Source organism: Cornus florida, unplaced genomic scaffold, assembly GCF_030987335.1.
Source record: "Cornus florida cultivar Cherokee Brave unplaced genomic scaffold, ASM3098733v1 CherokeeBrave_3.0.0_Hap2_Chr11, whole genome shotgun sequence".
Taxonomy (NCBI): domain Eukaryota; kingdom Viridiplantae; phylum Streptophyta; class Magnoliopsida; order Cornales; family Cornaceae; genus Cornus; species Cornus florida.
Window position 1 is genome coordinate 110,627,719 of NW_026775581.1, and position 21,161 is coordinate 110,648,879.

The 21,161-nt window shown below is 35.7% G+C and overlaps 2 protein-coding genes across 2 annotated transcripts; both read left to right on the plus strand.

Annotated features, from left to right (window-relative positions):
- Window positions 1-8,246: 8,246 nt before the first annotated feature.
- On the plus strand, window positions 8,247-10,842 carry LOC132286638 (cytochrome P450 78A5). The gene is made up of 2 exons (XM_059788995.1): window positions 8,247-9,286; window positions 9,929-10,842. The coding sequence occupies exons 1-2, from the start codon at window positions 8,309-8,311 to the stop codon at window positions 10,529-10,531; spliced, it is 1,581 nt and encodes a 526-aa protein (XP_059644978.1). The 5' UTR covers window positions 8,247-8,308; the 3' UTR covers window positions 10,532-10,842.
- A 1,217-nt stretch (window positions 10,843-12,059) lies between these two features.
- Window positions 12,060-14,823, plus strand: LOC132285306 (cytochrome P450 78A5-like). The gene is made up of 2 exons (XM_059787476.1): window positions 12,060-13,155; window positions 13,944-14,823. The coding sequence occupies exons 1-2, from the start codon at window positions 12,181-12,183 to the stop codon at window positions 14,556-14,558; spliced, it is 1,590 nt and encodes a 529-aa protein (XP_059643459.1). The 5' UTR covers window positions 12,060-12,180; the 3' UTR covers window positions 14,559-14,823.
- Window positions 14,824-21,161: the final 6,338 nt, after the last annotated feature.

Genomic DNA, 21,161 nt, shown 5'->3' on the forward strand with positions numbered 1-21,161 from the left:
AGATTGAAGAACGGATGTGGATTTGAAGAAGTTCAAGTGTTCATGATATACTACACTCCGAGATGATAAGAACACTGATTTAAGAAGTTTTGAGATTTAGTGAAAACATTTAGAAAGGGGATTGAAAGCTTTTAAAGAAGAATTTACATTCTGTCCAACTTGAACTGGTTCAACGGGGCTGAACTGGTTCAACATCAACACACCTTCAAGACTAGCCGTCTTGAACCGGTTCAATAGGGTTAAACGGGTTCAAGAATCCGAGGGATTCTTTGCTGGTCATCTTGAACCAGTTCAAGGGGGCTGAACCGGTTCAAGAAGTCCTGGTAGTATTCCAATTTCAGTTTCCTTTTTCTGATTGTTTCTTTTTTGATCCCAACTTCTTTCCAAGTCCTATGCATGAAATTTTTCATATTTTCTGAGGGATTAGGACTTTATAAACTCTATATAAACCTTGTTAGTCTTCTAGGTTGATTCATGGCTTTAAGGAACATCAATTATATATTTTGAGAAAACCTTTTAGAGGGAGAAAATTCAGAAAATCAAATTTGATTGTTCTGAATTTATTTATGAGAGCACACACATATATTCATGAGTGATTTAGTAGTGTTGTTCTCTATCTCATTGAAATTAGAACTATATTGAAAATTCAGAGATTCCGAATGAAAAACAGGATTTAATTCTTCTACATCGAGTTCAGATCTTGAAGAATAGAAGTAAAAACGATTACACTTTGAAAGGGTTTGAGCATTCGAGAAGTATTGTCTGATCTACCTACTACTCTTCTACAAAGATCAAGCATAAGCTTGAGGTCAAGTTGTTGTTAGACGGGGAGTCGCAAAGCTAGATGATTGTCAGCAATTGGTGTTTGGTAGAATGATAAGGTGTGAGTCAGAGTCAAATTTCAGTGTACTTTGTTTCAAACATAGTGGATCGGTTTACTTTGGACTGAACAGTTCAAGAGGTTTTTTCACACGCAAACAGTTGACGTATTTTATCAACTGGGGTTTCTTCGCTAAAAAATCCTGGTGCAATCTCTCTAAGTTTAACTTGTTTTACTTTACAAATATTTGTGATTGTGGAGGTTGAAATTGACCATATAATTTAATCAATCATAAATTAAACAAGTTGACCTAATAATCAGATCTATGTCATTAAAAGGGTTAATCACAATTAAAATCAACTAACTGTTTCCGCACCCCACGTAACTCTATTTTCACAATAGATAGATAGATATCTAAGTATGTGTAATTTTGAGGAATTGGGTTTTGTGTGGTGGTGGTGGTTGAACGGCGAATCCGGTGGTTCTGTCCATTGTATATGATGTCTACTGTGAAAAAAAAAAAAAAAAAGGGGAGAGAGAGAAGAGCAGCGTTGGTGAGGTGGGATTTGGGTGATGGATAAGTAGGATGGGTAGAGTTGAGGAGGTACCTGTGTAGGATTAGTGGATCTATGGGGGGTGAATTGGGAATGATGATGGTCTGAGGAGGAGGAAGAAGAGGAAATGTGTATGTTGGGAGCAGTTTGATCACAACAATAGTTAACAGGAGGTCAAAGAGTAGTATAGTCAATTAACACCTCAAAAGTACTATGACCACACCAAAAATTAACATGTGGGGTGTAAGTAAAATGTTAAATCACTAATTCAAAAGTAAGTAAAATTGAAAATAAAAATATTAATCTAGTTAAAAATGACTTAAGTTCAGGAAGTGCGGGTGTAATTTGCCTTAATTCTTGTCGATGGTAAAATGTGAAACTATGAGTTGATAAATATTGCATTCCCCATCATCTGACAATTGCATCATTGTCATTGCTTTACTGATATTTTAGGAATGATTGAAATGAACTTGGCTTTTTCCATGTACACTCAAGCCACAATGTTGACCAAAGTGTACATAATAATTGAACCATGGAAGCTAGTATTTGGGACGCAGTGGAACAAAAGGATAAGAATATTTATTCAAAAAAAAAAAATTTGATAAAAATGTTTTCTCATCTCAAAAGGAATTAGAGAGATGTTTGGTCAACTAGAAAGTTGGAATTGGGTTTAAATATAATGGCTCCAAATTTGTGGTGATCATGTATTGAAATTGAATCCAGTGGGTGAAAGATCGGTCCAAAACCAACATCTTGTGATTTTGGGAACATTTTGTATCCGTGTGTATTTGAGAGAGGAGAGAGAGACTCCACTTGGCTCAAAGTCAAAACCGAAATGTTTTTCACAATTGGAAGGACGGAAAACCCTTGGTGTTCGTAAGGTAAGAAGATTAAATCCCATAAACATAGGGTGTCTGTCAATTAACTTTATTAGGAAAATGACGGAAGCAGTCTTGCAGCTGTACCAAGGATAACTTTATGAGCTAGGATTGTCTAGGGTGCAACTTGGAAGGGTTCATCGAGTTCATTCCAGTGTACAAAATTTTTAATCTGAGTTCGAACCGACCCGATCATGAACTCGAATTAATGAATCCAAGCTCATTCAATTCGGGTTATGTTTTCAAATTTATTTCGGACTTTTAAAAAGGATTGGTAATTGTTTACATAAAATATCCCCAATTATGAAATTACATCCCATTTCATTAGTTATTACATAATTTACATTACATATATATATATATATATATATATATATATATATATATTTTGCAAACATAGATAAGGATATTAAGATAGTCATTTTATAAATAAAAAAAATGTATTAGGGAGAAAATTAGTAATTTTATCATTGCATAGGCAATACATTTTAGAGTAAATACAATAACACCAAGGATAATAAGGTAAAGGGTAGCTATCTTTGAGTCGATGAGTTAAATAGAATTATTCGTGTAAGAAATTTTGTCAAACTAATCAGTTTTAAAATTATCTATTTACGATAAAAGTACATTTAACATCTTAGGTTACTATAATTACCAGTCCTAACGGAGAGTGTTTATAATGATTTTCACATCTAATAGTGACTACTTGAGACCTCATAGAGGTCGATAAATGTTTAAAAAGTTACCGTTAACAAAAAAAGAATGTAAAAGTGTTCTCAATTATTATTTTTTAATTAAGCATATCTTTAGTACAAATCCAAATAGTTCTAATACAAATGGAGATAGTTTCTTGTTGAAGTTCTTTTTTGACCATTAAAAAGTAAATAAATATTCTTACTTAGAATGTTATTTAATATGACTCGAACTCTTAATTTCTCCTTTCAAAAAAAAAAAAAAAAACTTAAAATTCGGTGGTGAGAGGATCCAAGTTCCTTTGGTGCATCTTTTGAATCTTTAGTATAAAGTTTGTGAAGACACAAAGTAGAGTAAAGTCAAGAAAGTAGAGCTAGTTGGTGTTTCTTTGGACTACTTTTGCAATGAGCCGTACATAATGCTCTTCCATTGTGTAGTTGTGATCATTATGAAGTATATGATCTTTGGATCAAAATCATCGCGTTATAGTGCATCTGTTTTAATGGGCGAAAAGAATGTTGAAAGGTACAGAAAAATATTTAAGATATAAGGACAAACGTTACGACATTTTCGTAACGTCTATCAGTAATTCTTTGTACGGATTTGAACAGATGCACTGTAACACGCATGAGATGATTTTAATCCCATAACCTTTCATATGAATGTGTCGCAAATTTGCTATTTCTAGTTTATTTATTTATTTATTTATTTATTACAAGTCATCTGATCTTTTATAATATTTAACTGTGTTAATTTTGGTCCTGCTCAGTGTCTTTGTATATTAGTTCCCTTATCTTACCCAAGCATGTACTCCATATAAGTTCTCTCTCAACATGACCATACCATGTAAGTTTATTGTGTATGTATGTCACTTTTATTTATTTTTTTTTTCATATTTTAATTACTCTTTCCGTTCCGAAATAAATGTCGCCTATATTTCGGAACGAAAAGAGTAATTAAAATATGAGCTCAAATACCAAAGGTAACATTTATTTTGGGACGAAAGAAGAAGTATTTTTATCTCTTCTATTCACCCCTACCCTGCATTATTTACCTTAATATCCTCATTTTTACTGTATTAACAAATTTTCAGGCCATGATGTTGGCACAAAGCTCAATATATTTGAATATATTTCTGTTCAATAACTGACATTTTTCAAAGATGGAATCATTCGAAAAATAAATAAATTTGATATTTCTACAAAATCTTTTGTCCCAAAGTGTGTATTTGTGCTGCGACGGACACTAATTATTTTTGTAATTTTATAAAAAATCTCATGCACCAATTTGTCCGAATAAGAATTTAAACTCTCAACATTCGTTTTTGAGAGATAGGATCTAGACTACATTTTACAAAGTTGTGATCGCATGCTCTCTTTATGTATAAAATATAATTTTTGTACATATCTACAGTTTCTTTAAAATACATAAATTCAAATTTTGTGTCATTTTTTTAGCTACTCGATGCGTCACAATTGTGGCTAGCCACGTCAACAAAAGGGGGCTAATGTGGCTAGCTAGAATATGTGGTTAGCCCAACAGCTAGGTTAGTCACTTTTTATTATATATATATATATATAAATATATGCAAAAATTTTAAAAATATATTTATTCAATTATTTGTTTGTTTGTTTATATTTTCTTCAACAACTATCTTTTCAACCACTCATATTTTGAAGACTCTATAATTTTTTTTCATGAATTTTTTAAAAACAAATTTAAATGAACATAAATACGAAGACATTAGATGTTTTCTCACGAGTAATTAAATAAAAAGATATTACATATTTTTATAACAATTAAGTAAATAAAATAAATGATTAATTTCACCGATACTCCTTTAAATTTAACCGAATATCACCTTCAAATATTTTTTGAAAATATCGAACAAACGTATTACAAACTTTTGTTTTGTTTTTTATTCACATCCCAACCGTTTCTTGCACAGCTCTAACAAAATGTAAAATGACTTAAATATTTTTTAACTTTGTCAAAATAACTCTTTAACTTAAATAATTAGATATAAAGAGTAATATATCCTTAAATATTTTATAAATTTACAAATCATATTATATAATATTATATATATATATATATATATATTATATCTATGTTATCCTTTTGTTGAATTCGTGTATTGATAGGTTTGCGGGTGCGATGGTGATAGGTGGATTTAATAACAAGGGCACAGTGATCGTTTAAAAATAATAATCACTAATCAGAATACTTTTACCTTCCATCCACATATCTTAAATGTGTTAAAATATCCAACACTACTATGGCAGCTTTAGAGAAGGACCTGTACTTCCTGAATTAGGATACATAATTTTGAACCAAATAAAGCTGTTGTATTTTGTTTTTGTAACCGGTGGGAATGCAAATTTATTTTTCCAATAAAGTAAGATTTTGAGTGGCCAAAGAACTTTGCCAGCCAAACCGGCCCTGTAGCGGTTGGGCGAAGGTAAGAATCGAATTATTACGGTGCATAATTATTCCCGTTTATCAAAGATTTGATTGGTCAGGACTAGTACTATGGTCTAGTATGGGAGGCAGCAGGCATCAGAGAATCAAGGAATCATATAAAAAGCTCATGATTGAGTATCAACCCTTGATAGGAGAGAGACAAGATGGAATATCCACGTGGCAGAATCAGAACCACTTGGTTATACTGATCCCGTCGTACCATTTTTAGTCATAGTAAATAGCCTACTGAAACCCTGAGATGGAGGGCGGCGAGGTAAAATATGCATAGACTCTACATCTCTGTGTTTGTGTATAGACTGCTCGGCTGCGCAGACTTTTTTTGATGCAGCGTGTAGACCTCTGTCAGTGTGCTAGTCAAACCACCATCTCTCCTCTCTATACTCTCCATCGTATAGGCATGCTCGTTGCCACGTGTCAATAAGTATCAATGTCGTTCCTTTGCTAGTCCGCTGTCAACTAGCAAAACCTATTCCTCCAGTGACTGAATCATCAAACTTAACCATGGTTTCGCTGTAAAAACACCAAATCAGAGAACCTAGGAAAACACCATAATTACCTTCTTACCCTCCATTTCGAGTCCATTCCATTGCATCCTTCCGTGAGTAGGGATGGCTATAGGAAGGGGTGGAGCGAAAATTTCATTCGGCATTCTTATTTTCGGCCGATGTTTTACCCCCCATTCTTGCCCCCATACATGTTTTAAATTTCAACCTCCTACTTCGTTTCTGCCTCGCATAATTTTTTTAAAATTTCAATTCATCTTAAACAAAATGAACACAATTATAATATTTTTTAACCTAATAATTTAATAAAGTTTCAGCACAATTATAACAATTTAAAATATATCATTTTAACTCGATCAAACTTATAACAAAATCACAAATCACATATAACATTTTTTAGAATAGTTTGAAAATTTTCAACATGATCAATCAAAACAAATAGCATTCTTCCAACAACGACTATACTGCGAGAGAATTATAGGATTTCAGAAATGAATATATTATATACATAATTATATAATTTAGTAATATTTTATAACATGTAAGAACAGTTTTGTAAAAATATATTATAAACGGGGTGGGGAGGTGTGGGGTTACCCTCCCCCAGCCCCGCCCCGTCCCCTGCGGGGGTTTCAAATACAATTCCCATTTCCTCCCCTCATTTACATAAATGGGTTCCCAAACCCGTCATAACAGGGACGGGGTGAGACTGGGACCCGTCGGGTATGGAGACTTTGCTATCCTTATCCGTGAGGCTGTCAAACACTTTAGTAAAATGAATGAAAAACATATACATTTTATTTAGTTATTAATATTATTATCATTATTTTTGTAAGTAGTCTTCCTCCTCTTCCTTAAAAAAAAAAAAAACGCGTAGACGGAAAGGTCTTCTCAATGTCTAACGGAATAATTGTTTTTAGAAATTTTGAAAAAGTGAATTATTTTTATAGAATTAAACAAAACATCGATTGTACAGTTCACTTTAGAAATCAAACAATAGAAGGAAATTATAAAAAAAAAAAATGAAGCAAAAGCATTAGTTTACGGACAATAAGGCAAGGAATGAGATAATGATGGACCCACCATTCATATGCCCCACAGGGTAAAATGGGTTAGTCCAATGGAATCAATTCCTAATTCCTTTTGTCTATCTATTAATCTATGTTAATTAGGATGTTTTTGTTAGTACCATACTTTTTATTCCTCTGTTTTAAAATTTTTTAAATGTTTGAAAATTCTACTTTTTATTGGAGTGAATTTTTAATACTACTTTTCATGTCTAAGTAATGACCCACCATTCATATGCCCCACAGGGTAAAATGGGTTAGTCCAATGGAATCAATTCCTAATTCCTTTTGTCTATCTATTAATCTATGTTAATTAGGATGTTTTTGTTAGTACCATACTTTTTATTCCTCTGTTTTAAAATTTTTTAAATGTATGAAAATTCTACTTTTTATTGGAGTGAATTTTTAATACTACTTTTCATGTCTAAGTAATGTATAATCGCCCGCCAAAACAACCCAACACTCACAAGATCACTGCAATCAGCATAGTGTGATTGATCCGATTCCAATTCAACCCGGAACTAATTGTCCTAATGGTCTTCAAATTTTTTATTCCTGACAGAAACCCATATATCAAAGTTGATTCGAAAGAAAATGCTGTCCCCGGCTCAATGGTCCCACCTCCCCGGTCAAGTCATTCCAAATTAATCCAGTGTTCGCCAAATCGATGTGTTCCCACCAAAAATGACACAGACCGATTTTGTTACCACCTAATTTACAGGACACATTCACATATGAGCCGACAGATTTTGAACCAAGCTGGCCATTTTTTGACTAACAGCCCAGTCATAAATTGGCCTAAAAACTTTAAAACATTATATACTTGCCTTTAAGTTAGTACCCAGCCAACTTTTAGAAATTTGAAATTTCATTTTTTTTTCATGGACTTTATTTATTTAATAATTTTGTAAAAAGTATAATTATTATTATTATTTTTTTAATAACCAACCGGCTGATGGCCTAACGGTACAATACTCCTACTTTTCAAAAGAAAATCAAGAATTCGAACCTCAGTAGAGATAATGTGTGTGAGCCTCAACTAGAAAAAATAAAAAAAAAACATAAATAAATAAATTTTTTTAATAAAAAAAAATATTGACTCAAACTCATGAATATGTTACCGCGACCCGAAGCTAAGCCTAAATTTTACCCTAACCACGGTATGGTTAAAACCAGGGTCAAAGTTGAGCCATCTTCTATTTAAACCCTCTCAGGCCCATTATTTTCCTCACTCTGCTCCATCTCTCTCTCTGCTGTTTCTACTCATTTGAGTTTCTTCTTATTTCTTTCTTTGCACACCTTTCCAAAAATGTCATCTGAATGCTACTCTCTGCTTATTCCTCAAACTGGGTACTCCTCGGTTCTCAGTTTCCAGCTCTTTATCTGTGTTTTTCTCTTTGTTGCTGTGTTTGCTTTCTGGCTCGCACCTGGTGGCCTAGCTTGGGCTCTGTCCAAGGCTGGAATCAGAGGCCAGCCTAGAACCTCCATTCCTGGACCCTCTGGTCTTCCTCTTCTAGGTCTTCTCTTAGCCTTCACTGGCTCTCTGACTCACAGAGTCCTAGCCAAACTCTCTCAGAACTTCAAGGCCTTACGGTTAATGGCGTTCTCTATTGGGTTCACTCGTTTCATCATTTCAAGCCACCCGGAGACGGCCAAAGACATTCTCAACAGCTCGGCTTTCGCTGATAGGCCTGTGAAGGAGTCGGCCTACGAGCTTCTCTTCCACAGAGCTATGGGTTTTGCTCCGTTTGGAGAGTACTGGAGGAACCTGAGGAGAATATCGGCGACCCATTTGTTCAGTCCCAAGAGAATCGCTTGTTTTGGGGAGTTTCGGGGAGAGATTGGGCTCAAAATGGTTGGTGAAATCATGGAGTTGATGGAGAGAAATGGGGACGTTGAGGTCAAGAAGGTGTTGCATTTTGGGTCTCTGAACAATGTGATGATGAGTGTGTTTGGAAGGTCTTATGAGTTTGGTGAGAATGGCGGTGGTGGTGGGTTTGAGCTTGAGGGTTTGGTGAGTGAAGGGTATGAACTGCTTGGTGTTTTCAACTGGAGTGACCATTTTCCTCTTCTGGGTTGGTTTGATTTGCAGGGAGTGAGAAAGAGATGCAGAGATTTGGTTGCTAAGGTGAGTGTTTTTGTTGGGAAGATCATACAAGAGCATAGGATGAAGAGGGTTGAAAATGGATGTGGCCTTGATGAGAGTTCTGGCGATTTCGTTGATGTCTTGCTTGATCTGGAGAAAGAGAACAGGCTCACTGATTCTGATATGATTGCTGTACTATGGGTATTCTCTCTTATCCTATCCATATACTGAAAAATTCCAAGTTATATATATATATATATATATATAGTTTGTGTAGTATTTAATTTCTATATATATTTATCAATAAACCTAGCGTTGTTATCTTTTTATGGGTTCATTGCATTTATTTGTACATCTCTATATGATAATTTGTTATGTTCTATTGTGTCGGTTACAATTTCATAGTTCTGCTGCTATTCACGTACAGTGCTTTTTTTTTTTTTTAGGGAGTGAATGCTTTTTTGCAAGCTGATATTTTTATTTTGTTTTATATTATTTTTATTATTATTATTATTTATCTGATACAGCTATGTAGATGCTTGAAATGGATGTGTTCTCTCTTTATGGGTATTCAAAGACAAAATCTGATTTTTTTTCTTTCCTTTTTATTTGGTCATACCTGATAGACTAAGACTGATATTTTCTGGTTCTTTCTTGTCTTGTTCTTATGCTGCTTTATTTTCTTTTTTGTCATACATAAATATTATTGTACCCGGCCAGTACGCACATCTGTTCTTATCGATATGGATATATAGTCTTCGTAGAACTTTATTCTTCCCTAGATAATATCATTTGTGCATGTTATGTGTAATTAATTAACTACTACTATTCATTTCATTTTAGGAAATGATCTTCAGGGGAACTGATACAGTGGCAATACTCCTAGAGTGGATACTTGCAAGAATGGTTTCACACCCTGAAATCCAAGCCAAGGCCCAATCTGAAATCGACACTGTTGTCGGAGCCTCCCGGAAAGTGTCCGATTCCGACCTCCCTCACCTTCCCTATCTCAATGCCATAGTGAAAGAAACCCTGAGAATGCACCCGCCAGGCCCATTACTGTCCTGGGCTCGGCTAGCCATCCACGACACCCATGTCGGTGAGCACTTCATTCCGGCCGGCACCACTGCAATGGTGAACATGTGGGCCATTTCTCACGACGAGCGGGTGTGGTCGGAGCCAAACGAGTTCAAACCGGAGAGGTTCATGGAGGAGGAGGTCCCCATTATGGGGTCTGACCTGAGGTTGGCTCCTTTCGGGTCTGGGAGGAGGGTCTGTCCCGGTAAAGCCATGGGGCTAGCAACTGTCCAGCTTTGGTTAGCCCAGTTGCTTCAGAACTTGAAATGGGTTGCTTCTGATAATGGTGTGGACTTGTCTGAGTGCCTCAAACTCTCCATGGAAATGAAGCATCCCTTGGTCTGCAAAGCTGTTGCTAGGGGTTCTTGAAAGTGCTTGGTAGGTGTTTGGTGTATTGGCGGAATGGTGGTGTTGCAATTTGATCTCCATGATTTTGGTACCTTCACATGGGAGATCTCACCTGCTTTATTTAGTAGTAGCGTTGTTTAATTACTAGTAGGTTGTTTTAGGTATTAGTCAGTGAAGTATTAATATTTTGGTAAGAAAGTAAAAACTTTGGTGATGTTGTAGTTGGTTAGACCGTGTTTGGTGTAAGGGTTGACAACTTGTTCTTTCCTGCAGTCTCGGAAGTTTAATGCACTATAATTAGCTTTTGTTGGACATTCCTAGCATATAATATATTTTCCAAAGTTGCTGTTGTTAATTTGTACGCCTATGTGGTATTTGATCTTGGTGGTTTTATATTTCGCTGCGTTTTAGTCCTAATTAATGTCATCTGTATATGGAGGGGCTCTCTTAGTTCCTATGCAATTCGTCTTCTGCATTTTTCAAATAGTGAAGTTTTTGTTTGAATCAAATTGTCAACGTTCTTCAGACGACCATTGACGTGATACCGACACCAGATTATGAATTAAGTCTCGACTCAAATTTAAATTATTGAGTAATATTTCGCATTCACCTATCTATATTCCTTCAATCTTTCATTTAAATCCATCTATTTATACTCTCCTTTCTACCTCCATTTAAATAGGATGCGTGACAAGTTTCATTTATAATAATAAGCCAAAGTGCTGAAAAAAACAAAAAAAGAGTACAGACCACAAAATATGTATAAGAAATCTTGTTAACATAGTTTTGATTCTCCACTAACATATTATTTGATTAGACCTAACTCCAATGCGCACCTTTCTTTATCTTCAGACTTACTGTCCACTGAAACAAAAGTTAATTCCATGATAATCCTTAATTTTATATACAGATCGAAATAAGTGATAAGAGGAAAAAAGACAACAATCTCACTCTTTACCGACATTAATACCACTTAATAAAGCACTAAAAATTTCTTTCTTCTTTGGATCAAAGTGAACCGGGAAGTCCATTTATTTATTTATTGAGACATACTTTTAGTTAACTTGCATAATTTTATTTTAAAATATTTTAATTTTGTAGAGAATTATTCGAATATGAGCAATTTGATTGGTGGGCTTGTACACGTTTTCACACTAAAAACGTGCAACTTTATAAAAAATTTATAACAGTTATTTTAAGGTGCCACAGCGATCGCAAATCACCTGCTGTGCGATTTCATGCTGTTTTTTATAGTGAGCGATAAGTGGCCTTGGTTTGGTCACGTTTTACTCCACTTAATAGACAGTAAGACTGTGTTTGACAATTACATCACTATTTATAAATAACATTTCACCACCATTTATAACTAAATCACATAACTCACTGTACATAAAAAATGTGATCCGTGCCACAACATGCTTTGCTAGAAAAAAGGAAAAAATGGAAACGACTTCGTTATTCAGGGGCAGAAAAGTAATTTCAATCTATAAGCAATCCCTATTTAGTTGCCTTCTCACGCTCCTCGTCTCCTCACTCTGCTAGCCACTTCGGCACTTCCTACTACAAACACTCTCTTTCTCGCTCCTCCGTTGTTCTCCCTTCCGTTAGAATTCCGCACTGGTTGCATCCATTTCTGAACTACCCTCTTTCTCTCTGTAAAACAGCCCAAAATGTCATCCGAATTTTATTATCTCTGCATTCCTCAAACAGGGTATTCCTCCTCGGTACTCAGTTTCGAGCTGTTTCTCTGTGTTCTCCTCTTTGTTGCTTCGTTTGCTTTCTGGTTATCACCTGGTGGACTCGCTTGGGCTCTCTCCAAGGTTGGAATCAGAGGCCAGCCTAAAACATCCATTCCAGGACCCTCTGGTCTTCCTCTTCTAGGTCTGGTCTTCGCTTTCACTGGCTCATTGACTCACAGAGTCCTCGCAAAGCTCGCTCAGAGTTTTAAGGCCGTGCCGTTAATGGCGTTCTCGATTGGGTTCACCCGTTTCATCATTTCAAGCGAACCCGAGACCGCCAGAGACATTCTCTACAGCTCGGCTTTCGCCGATCGACCCATTAAAGAGTCTGCCTACGAGCTTCTCTTCCACAGAGCAATGGGTTTCGCTCCATATGGTGTGTATTGGAGGAATTTGAGGAGAATTTCTGCGACCCATATGTTCAGTCCCAAGAGAATCGGCTGTTTTGGGGAGTTTCGGCAAACGATTGGGATCAAAATGGTTAGTGAAATCATGGATTTGATGGAGAGAAATGGAGAGATTGATGTAAAGAGAGTTTTGCATTTTGGGTCTCTGAACAATGTGATGATGAGTGTGTTCGGAAGGTGTTACGAGTTTGGTGGTGTTGGGGATGGGTGTGAACTGGAGGGTTTAGTGAGCGAAGGGTATGAATTGCTTGGTATTTTCAACTGGAGTGACCATTTTCCTATTCTGGGCTGGTTGGATTTGCAGGGAGTGAGAAAGAGATGCAAAGATTTGGTTGCTAAGGTGAATGTTTTTGTTGGGAAGATCATAGAAGAGCATAGGATGAAGAGGGTTGAAAATGGTTGTGGTGTTGATGAGAGCTCTGCTGATTTTGTTGATGTCTTGCTTGATTTAGAAATGGAGAACATACTCAATGACTCTGACATGGTTGCAGTTCTTTGGGTAATTTTTTTTATTACCCTTTCTTGTCAACCTTTAATTTTTAGTTTGTGAATTGTGTTGCTTTTATTGTGCTTATGATGATGATTTAATATTTGCCTCAGTTCCTTCAAACAGATTTCAATGACTCTAAAAATATATAGAGTAACAATTTTCAGACAATACAATAGATATTCTCCTAAATTATGCATTCTTTTTACCTCAGTGAGAATTTCAAATAAATGAATTTTCAAATGTTTACTATTTTTTAGTTTTCCAACTATTTTGAGAAAACAAAACCATGAAAACTGATGTTAGAAAACAGAACTTGTGTATTTCTATACTTCGTTCCTTTCCTTATCATTATTAGAATTATTTTTACGTTACTTTATGGGATTCTATGAATTTTTTAGATTGCTGCTGATCATCTTTAAATCTATTTTGCTTTTTTGTGTTACCATTGTACCTGAGACTGTTGTAACCAGATGCTTGAATTGAATCTGTTCTGTTCTCTTTATCTGGGTTCCAAAGATATAGAGAATCTGAATTTTTTCTCTCTTTTTTTTTGTTTGATGATGAGGCTGATATTTTCTTATCCTTTCTCATTTTGTTCGTGATGCTTTTACTGTGATACTTTTACTGTTCTCTACATTTATATCATAAATAAAATTCTGAGTTCTTAAAGGCCTGTTTTCAGAAATTAAGCGATTATCTTCCCTATATATATGTATATTTATTTATTAATACTACATGTTTTATCATCAAATATACAAATGTACTGTGGGTGAATGGAGGTTTCTGTATTTTTGCAGGAAATGATCTTTAGGGGGACTGATACAGTGGTAATACTCCTAGAGTGGATACTTGCAAGAATGGTTTTACATCCTGGAATCCAAGCCAAAGCCCAATCTGAAATTGACACTGTGGTTGGAACCTCCCGACCAGTATCCGATTCCGACCTACCTCACCTTCCCTATCTCAGTGCCATAGTGAAGGAAACACTGCGAATGCACCCACCAGGACCATTACTGTCCTGGGCTCGGCTCGCCATCCACGACACCCATGTCGGCCAGCACTTCATTCCGGCTGGCACCACTGCTATGGTAAACATGTGGGCCATTGCTCACGACGAGCAGGTGTGGTCGGAGCCAAATGAGTTCAAACCAGAGAGGTTCATGGAGGAGGAGGTTCCCATTATGGGGTCTGATCTCAGGTTGGCTCCTTTCGGCGCTGGGAGGAGGGTCTGTCCCGGTAAAGCCATGGGGCTAGCAACTGTTCAGCTTTGGTTAGCCCAGTTGCTTCGGAACTTGAAATGGGTTGCTTCTGATAATGGTGTGGACTTGTCTGAGTGCCTCAAACTCTCCATGGAGATGAAGCACCCCTTGGTTTGCAAAGCTGTTGCTAGGGTTCCTGGAAAGTTTGAATAGTGGGGTTTCTGCGTTTTGGAAATTTTACATGGGGTGGTCACATATGCTATCTATTGAAGTATTTGCTGTTTTAGGTTGTCGAAGTAGTGGTGATATTGGCGACAAAGTCTTTGGTGATTTTGTTTAATGAACTGGTTTGGTTTTGGTCTGACTGGAGGATTAAGATTCATGTTTTTGCACAGATATGGAAGTTTTATGCATTGTACTCACCTTTTGTTTTCCTTATATAAATAAAGCAATAGCAGCTTGTATGCTCATTTTTGTCTTGATATTGTTTATTTTGCGAAGCCCGACTGAAGTTTTCATTATGTTATCAATTTATGATTATTGAACTCCCTAACATTATTCGCATTTAGTTACAATCATCACAGGTGTTTTGCAACGATGGAGACATAATCAAGTTGAAAAATGATAAGATAAAATAATGTTTTTGAACAAAATAGCAGATGTAAAAACTTTATATTGATTGATTATTTTTTCTTTTATTATATTTTAAGCAAGATTTTTATAAAAATTGAAGAGAAAATTGATCTATCTTAAATAAAACAATTACAAAAAAAAGAAAAGAAAAAGAAAAAGAAGGAAGTTGGTCAGTTGCAATAAGAAAGTTACATGTTTAAAAGGAAAAACAATCTCTTTTCATGTAACATGAAATAAAGTCTAGCATGTTTTAATTGTTCTTATGATTCTGTAATGATGAGAGTCTAGTAGTCTGCGTTGCCCTTGTTTTCCAGGGCCCAAACTTGGAATCAAATTGTTCTGATGGAGGCATGGAATTGAATAAGAACTTTGTCTTGAAAAATCCAAAATTTAAATAGTGGCATGCAAGTTGATCTTTAGCTTACTTTTCCATCGCCTCCAGAGATTCTGAGATAATCCCTTCTTTGTTTTGAGCAGGGGGACCTATCATGAAGGGTTCTTCCTCTTCACTCTTAAGTTGCAAGTTGCTTGTGCTAGCTAGAATGGTACTTTTTGGACCTATCCAACGTGAAAGAGGTGGGATTCACCACTCTTGTGAGTGATTCAGTTAGAGTAGCAGCTCGGAAAACACTACTCTTATGATAATAGTAATCAAAGAATATAGTGACAAAAATATTACTCCCTCCATCTCAAAATATCTTAGATATTGCGACTCGTATTTATTTTGGGGGCGGAGGTAGTAATTACTAGACTTGTGATACAAACGACAACTCTCGACACAATGAAACTCTTGCATGCGTGATGTGTTAGACTGTGTTTGGTGGAAGGGTTGACAACTTGTATTTTCCTGCAGTCTCGGAAATTTAATGCACTATAGTTAGCTTTTATTGGACATTATTAGTATATAATATATTTTCCAAAGTAGTTGTTAATTTGCATGTTTGTATGGTATTTGATATTGGTTATTTTATATTTCACTACTTTTCAATCCTAATTAACGTCATCTAGCTATACATGGAGGGGTTCTCTTACTTCAATGGAATTCTTCTTTGCATTTTTATAGTAGTTTTTGTTTGAATCAAAATGTTGTGACGAAGGTTTATTGTTGTGATTGGGAATACTGAATTTGCCATAAATTTAAAAATTAGAACAATTAAGTCAATAATTTTGTAAGAGAAGTGAAGGGAGGAACATGTAAAAAAATATTTTATTCACTTATTCCACTTGTTGAATGGCTAGAGTACAGGCCACAATTGATGAAAAAAAAGAAAAAAGAATACAGGCCAAAAAAATATGTATAACAAATTACATGTAAATGTCATATTACACCTACTAACATAGTTTTTATTTATTTTATTTTTTTTGAAAGGTTAATTTCAAATTTTATAGATATAAAGTAGTATACAACCCAAAAAGAGGAACTGACCACTTAGGCCCAAATAAAATATACATTTGCAGCCCAATGAAATGCCAAAAACTCCAACTGAAATAGAGGGGTATCAAATGGATAGGAATGGCAAAATTCCAATACCCGAAGGGTCCCCGCCCTATCCGCCCTATTTATGGTAGGTTTGGGGACCCATTTATGTAAATGGGGAAGGGATATGAATTGTATTTGAAACCCCAGTGGGGGATGGGGCTGGGGCGGGTAACCCCGCCCAGCCCCGTTTATAGTGCATTTTTACAAAATTGCCCTTATATGTTATAAAATATTACTAAATTACATAACTATATATATAATATATTCACTTCTGAAAGTGAAACCCTAGATCCATTCCTTTGCAGTATAGAGAAAAAACGTAATCGTTGTGCATCAAACATCTAATCATGTTTTAAATTGTTATAATTGTGCTGAAGCTTTATTTAATTATTAGGTTGAAAAATATTATAACTGTGTTGATTTTGTTGAAGGTGAATTAGAATTAAAAAAATGTTATGCGGGGCGGGGATGGGGGAGGGGGTTGAAAATTAAATGGGTATGAGGGTGAGGATAGGGGTAAAAAATTTAACCGGGGATGGGGACGGCGAATGAGATCCCCGTCCCACCTCGCCCCATTTCCATCCCTACAAATGGAGAATGATGTAACTGCCAAATCTCCACATTCCGGTATAAACAAGGAGGGGACTCCACAATCAACGATCTGTTAGTTCCACCGGCGGTCGGGATAAAGAAATGGGGAGTTCCTACTCATCAGCAATATGTTTCCCATTAATGGAATTCAAGATGGGAAGGGCAGCAAGCTTGATTCTGACAATATCAAGTGTGTGTTGGAGGATAGAGTTCTGTGGTAGGGACTTTTTCTTGAAGATCCTTCTGTTACGCTCATTTCAGACACTATAGACGAGATGAGAGCGCCATTCTTGAGATATAGCTTCTGTGATTGCAATTATCTCTTCTCAAATGGTGTGCAATCCAAGATACAAGGCTTGCCCAATTTGGTGGATGAATGTAAAACCCACAACGCATTTGAAAAAATGTCCATAAGGGCTTGACGCAGGAATAGGAAAAAAATAAGTGATTATGGTATTCCAATTCCTTATGGCATATGACACAGATGGTTGAGTTGATATATGAAGTACATTTCCTGTCCAAAGTTGGCAATCTGTGTTTGATAGCTACCCAAAGTGGGAAGGAATGTTTGGGTATAAGTGGCTTGGACTATACTAAATGAGTCCATGGTAAGGTTAGTAGATGTTGGCTGAGGTGTTTCATGGTATGTGTAATTGAAAATTCACCATTTGGAGAAGGGATCCAATTTAGTTTGTCATGCTTGTGTGGATATGGTAATGGTAGTATGTTGTTGTTTAGTAGCTGAGGTAGGACAGTTGTGATGGATGGTGGAAAAGACCATGATGAGTTGGTGACGAAACAACTGACTTTGGTTGCGTTATTGTGTGGTAGAACAACAATCTGTTGGGGTGAAATAGGTTGATATAGGGGGCCAGGATTACACCACTTGTCAAACCAGAAATTGGGGATAAGAGGCCTGGCCTGAGTTAGAGGATTTTCCTCCAGTTATATGAACACTGGTTTTAAATCTTTACTTCCTATAGATTCCACCCTTGAGCAAGTAGGTGTTTACCCACTGAACCCATATTATATCATTGGATTTTGAAAGATGCTAGAGGGGTTTCATGATAGTAACCCTATTCCGAATGTGCAAATTTGGCAACCCCAAACCACCAGCTCTTTTGGGGAGGTAACTGAACTTCCAAGCCACCTTGGTACCTGTTCTTTTGAGTGATTGACCGGACCATAGGAATACATTAAAGATACTTATTAGCTCAGTGATGATACTTGTTAGAAGGATAAATTTTGAACACTAATACATTTGAGTGGAGAACAAAATTGCACTTATAAGCTGCTGTCTTCCTGCAAAGGATAAGTTTCTACTAGTCCAGTGAGCTATTCTAAAAGTAACCTTATCAACCAGAGTTCTACAGTCTGTGGCTTTCAACATGAATGTAATGAAAGGGACTCCCAAATATCTCATAGGAAGCTCCCCCTTCTCAAATCCCAGAAAGGAGATGATACTATGCTCAACAGCCTTACTGACTCCTGATAGGAATATGCTATTTTTGGAATGGTTAATGTATAGACCTAATAACATTGAGAAGGTATCAATAGCAAGCTTGAGATTTTTTATTTAAGGTAGGCTACCATGAGAGAATAGCATCAAGTCATCTACAAAGATGAGATGTGTGAATGATAGTTCTTTGCATCTCTAATGGAATTAATTTAAAAGGTCCTTAATGAGTGAGCTTATTGACAATTGAAGCGAACACTTGCATAACTCTGACAAACACGAATGGGGAAAGAGGATCATCCTGCCTAAATGTAATACCCTTAATTTCAAAAGGATAGTCCTGGTATTTAATTTATTGTTTTAATTGAATTTTAAATTTGTTTAAATTGTTGATTGACGTGTTTATTTGCAATAATTGATGGCTTGTTATTTAATGGTGATTTTGTGACTTAATTAATTATTAAATTGTATTTTATTTTTGTATTAATTATACACTTGTTTTTATTTTCTATATTACGTTAAATTGAAATTTATTGTTTGCCTTTAATTGAATTGATTATTAAATGTTTTAATTTAAGAAGTATTTTAATTATTCGTTATGAAATTATAATTAGGGTTTTTGTTTTTAAAGTCATGTATGTAGCTGACGCATGTATTAATTAGGTTTTCTATGGACCGACTAAGAAATAGTTTAGGGTTTAGTTAAACTAGGGTTTTGGTGTAAACCTATAAATATAAGTATTACGTTCAGTTTAGGGTTTGAGAACCCTATTCACTACATAAAGAGAATAGAGAGAAGTCTGGAGGAGTCTGGGAGAGAACAGAGAGGGAAAGCCAAAGGATCACCGGGACAGCTTATGAGAAAGACGCTGAGATTTTTGAACCGAGTCTCACAGGCAAGTTCTAATCCTAATTCTTTCCCTTTGCCTTGTGTTTTTTGCACATCTAATACAACTCCAGGGAATATAAGGATTGAAATTTAAACTGAAACTTTCCATGCTCTGTTGTGTTAAAACTGTCGATGTTTGTAAATTATATACTGTTGTTTGATGTTTTTCCTGTAAACTATAAAATTTCATTCGTGTTAACTAATGAATAATGGGATTTAATCAACTTTGGAATACCCTGGGGACTTCATTAAACTGGTTATGGTTCGTGTGGGTTTTCATCTGAACAGTATATGCATGGAGGGGAAAAACATTCTAGTTTAAATTCTTGGTGGTATAATCCATGATTAATTAGTACCGTTGGTTGAATAAGGAATTTACATGGCTTTTGATCTTACTGGAATCTAATTAAAACACTTAGGAACCCTAGGGATGAAGAATAGTTCGTCGGAAAATCGTCGGACGTAGAAGAGCAAGCTCTTGGAAACCAAAGAGCCGGCTTTAGGGGAATTGGAGCCGGCTCCAAGACTAGGAGAGCCAGCTCCAAGTAAGAAAGAGCAGGCTCTTTCAACCGGTTATCAGTTTTTGGTTTTTCTGTGACCTGTTTGGCTACGGAACTCGGATTTTGGGATTTTCAAATTCTGTAGGAAGCTATACTTGGGTGTTTTGAGATGTTCTAAGTCTAATTAACACTTGTGAGAGTGGATTAATGCTTAATAAACCAGTAGGTGTTTATAACTTGAACATTGGTAAATCTCGACGGAAGTGTTTTATTTCAGTACAGAGGAATTTTAAATTATTGAACCTTAATTTATTTATTCTCTATGAGTGGAAATTTTATTAATATGATACTATTAATGATGGACAAACATGATAATAAATATGATTTTTATTAGACTTGTCATGGTTTTATGAACGAGAGGAATAAATTATCTGTATGCTCAAGTAAGATAATTTGTAACGGAGTAATGGGATGAACATGATGCTTATCTACTTAATTTGTGTTCATCATGGAATTAATTGATATGTCTTATTATTTTGATCTATCAGTTATTGGAGTAAGCATATTAGTATATATCTCTATTTATGCTTATTATGGTTCAGTTGCTATGTACATTGATTATGTATTCTATCAACTACTGGATGGATTGAATTGTATGTACCGGTATGGGACAGTGACATACTAGGTTTAGATTAGCTCAAATTGCTAAGTGCTACCTACTTTAGAATAAGGGTATGGATCACAAAAATAGAATCCTCCTTATGTATAAGTCTGTGCTGTTGAATAAGCTGAACGACTTAAGTCTGTGCGGTTGAATAAGTTGAATGACTTACTAGATTTCTTATGGATGAATGTGAATGAATTTTAAATATATTATTATGGTATCGTGACTTGAACTTGAGTCTCAGAGTCAACGGTTAGGGAGCGTATATGCAATAGGACGCGTAACTGGCTATGCTGGTTGAGGTATACCCTGTTAGGCTTAGGTAGTCATGCCCACTCAGGTGCGTTTTGCATGTTACCTTCTACTCAGGTTGAGACCCGTATCATAGTCCAGTGAGAGTCCATAGTGTGGATATATATATATATATATATATATATAGACACGGATTATATAGTTAATGTTAAGTTGGTTAGAGTGTATATGCGTATCGAGTCTCTGCTTTGATTGTAGTAGGATAGAACTTGTTCGTGGGCCTGACCCACTCCTATTTTTCAGGTGTACGTCAGTTCTAGGCTTGAGCTTGTTCGTGCTAAGCAGAGGCGA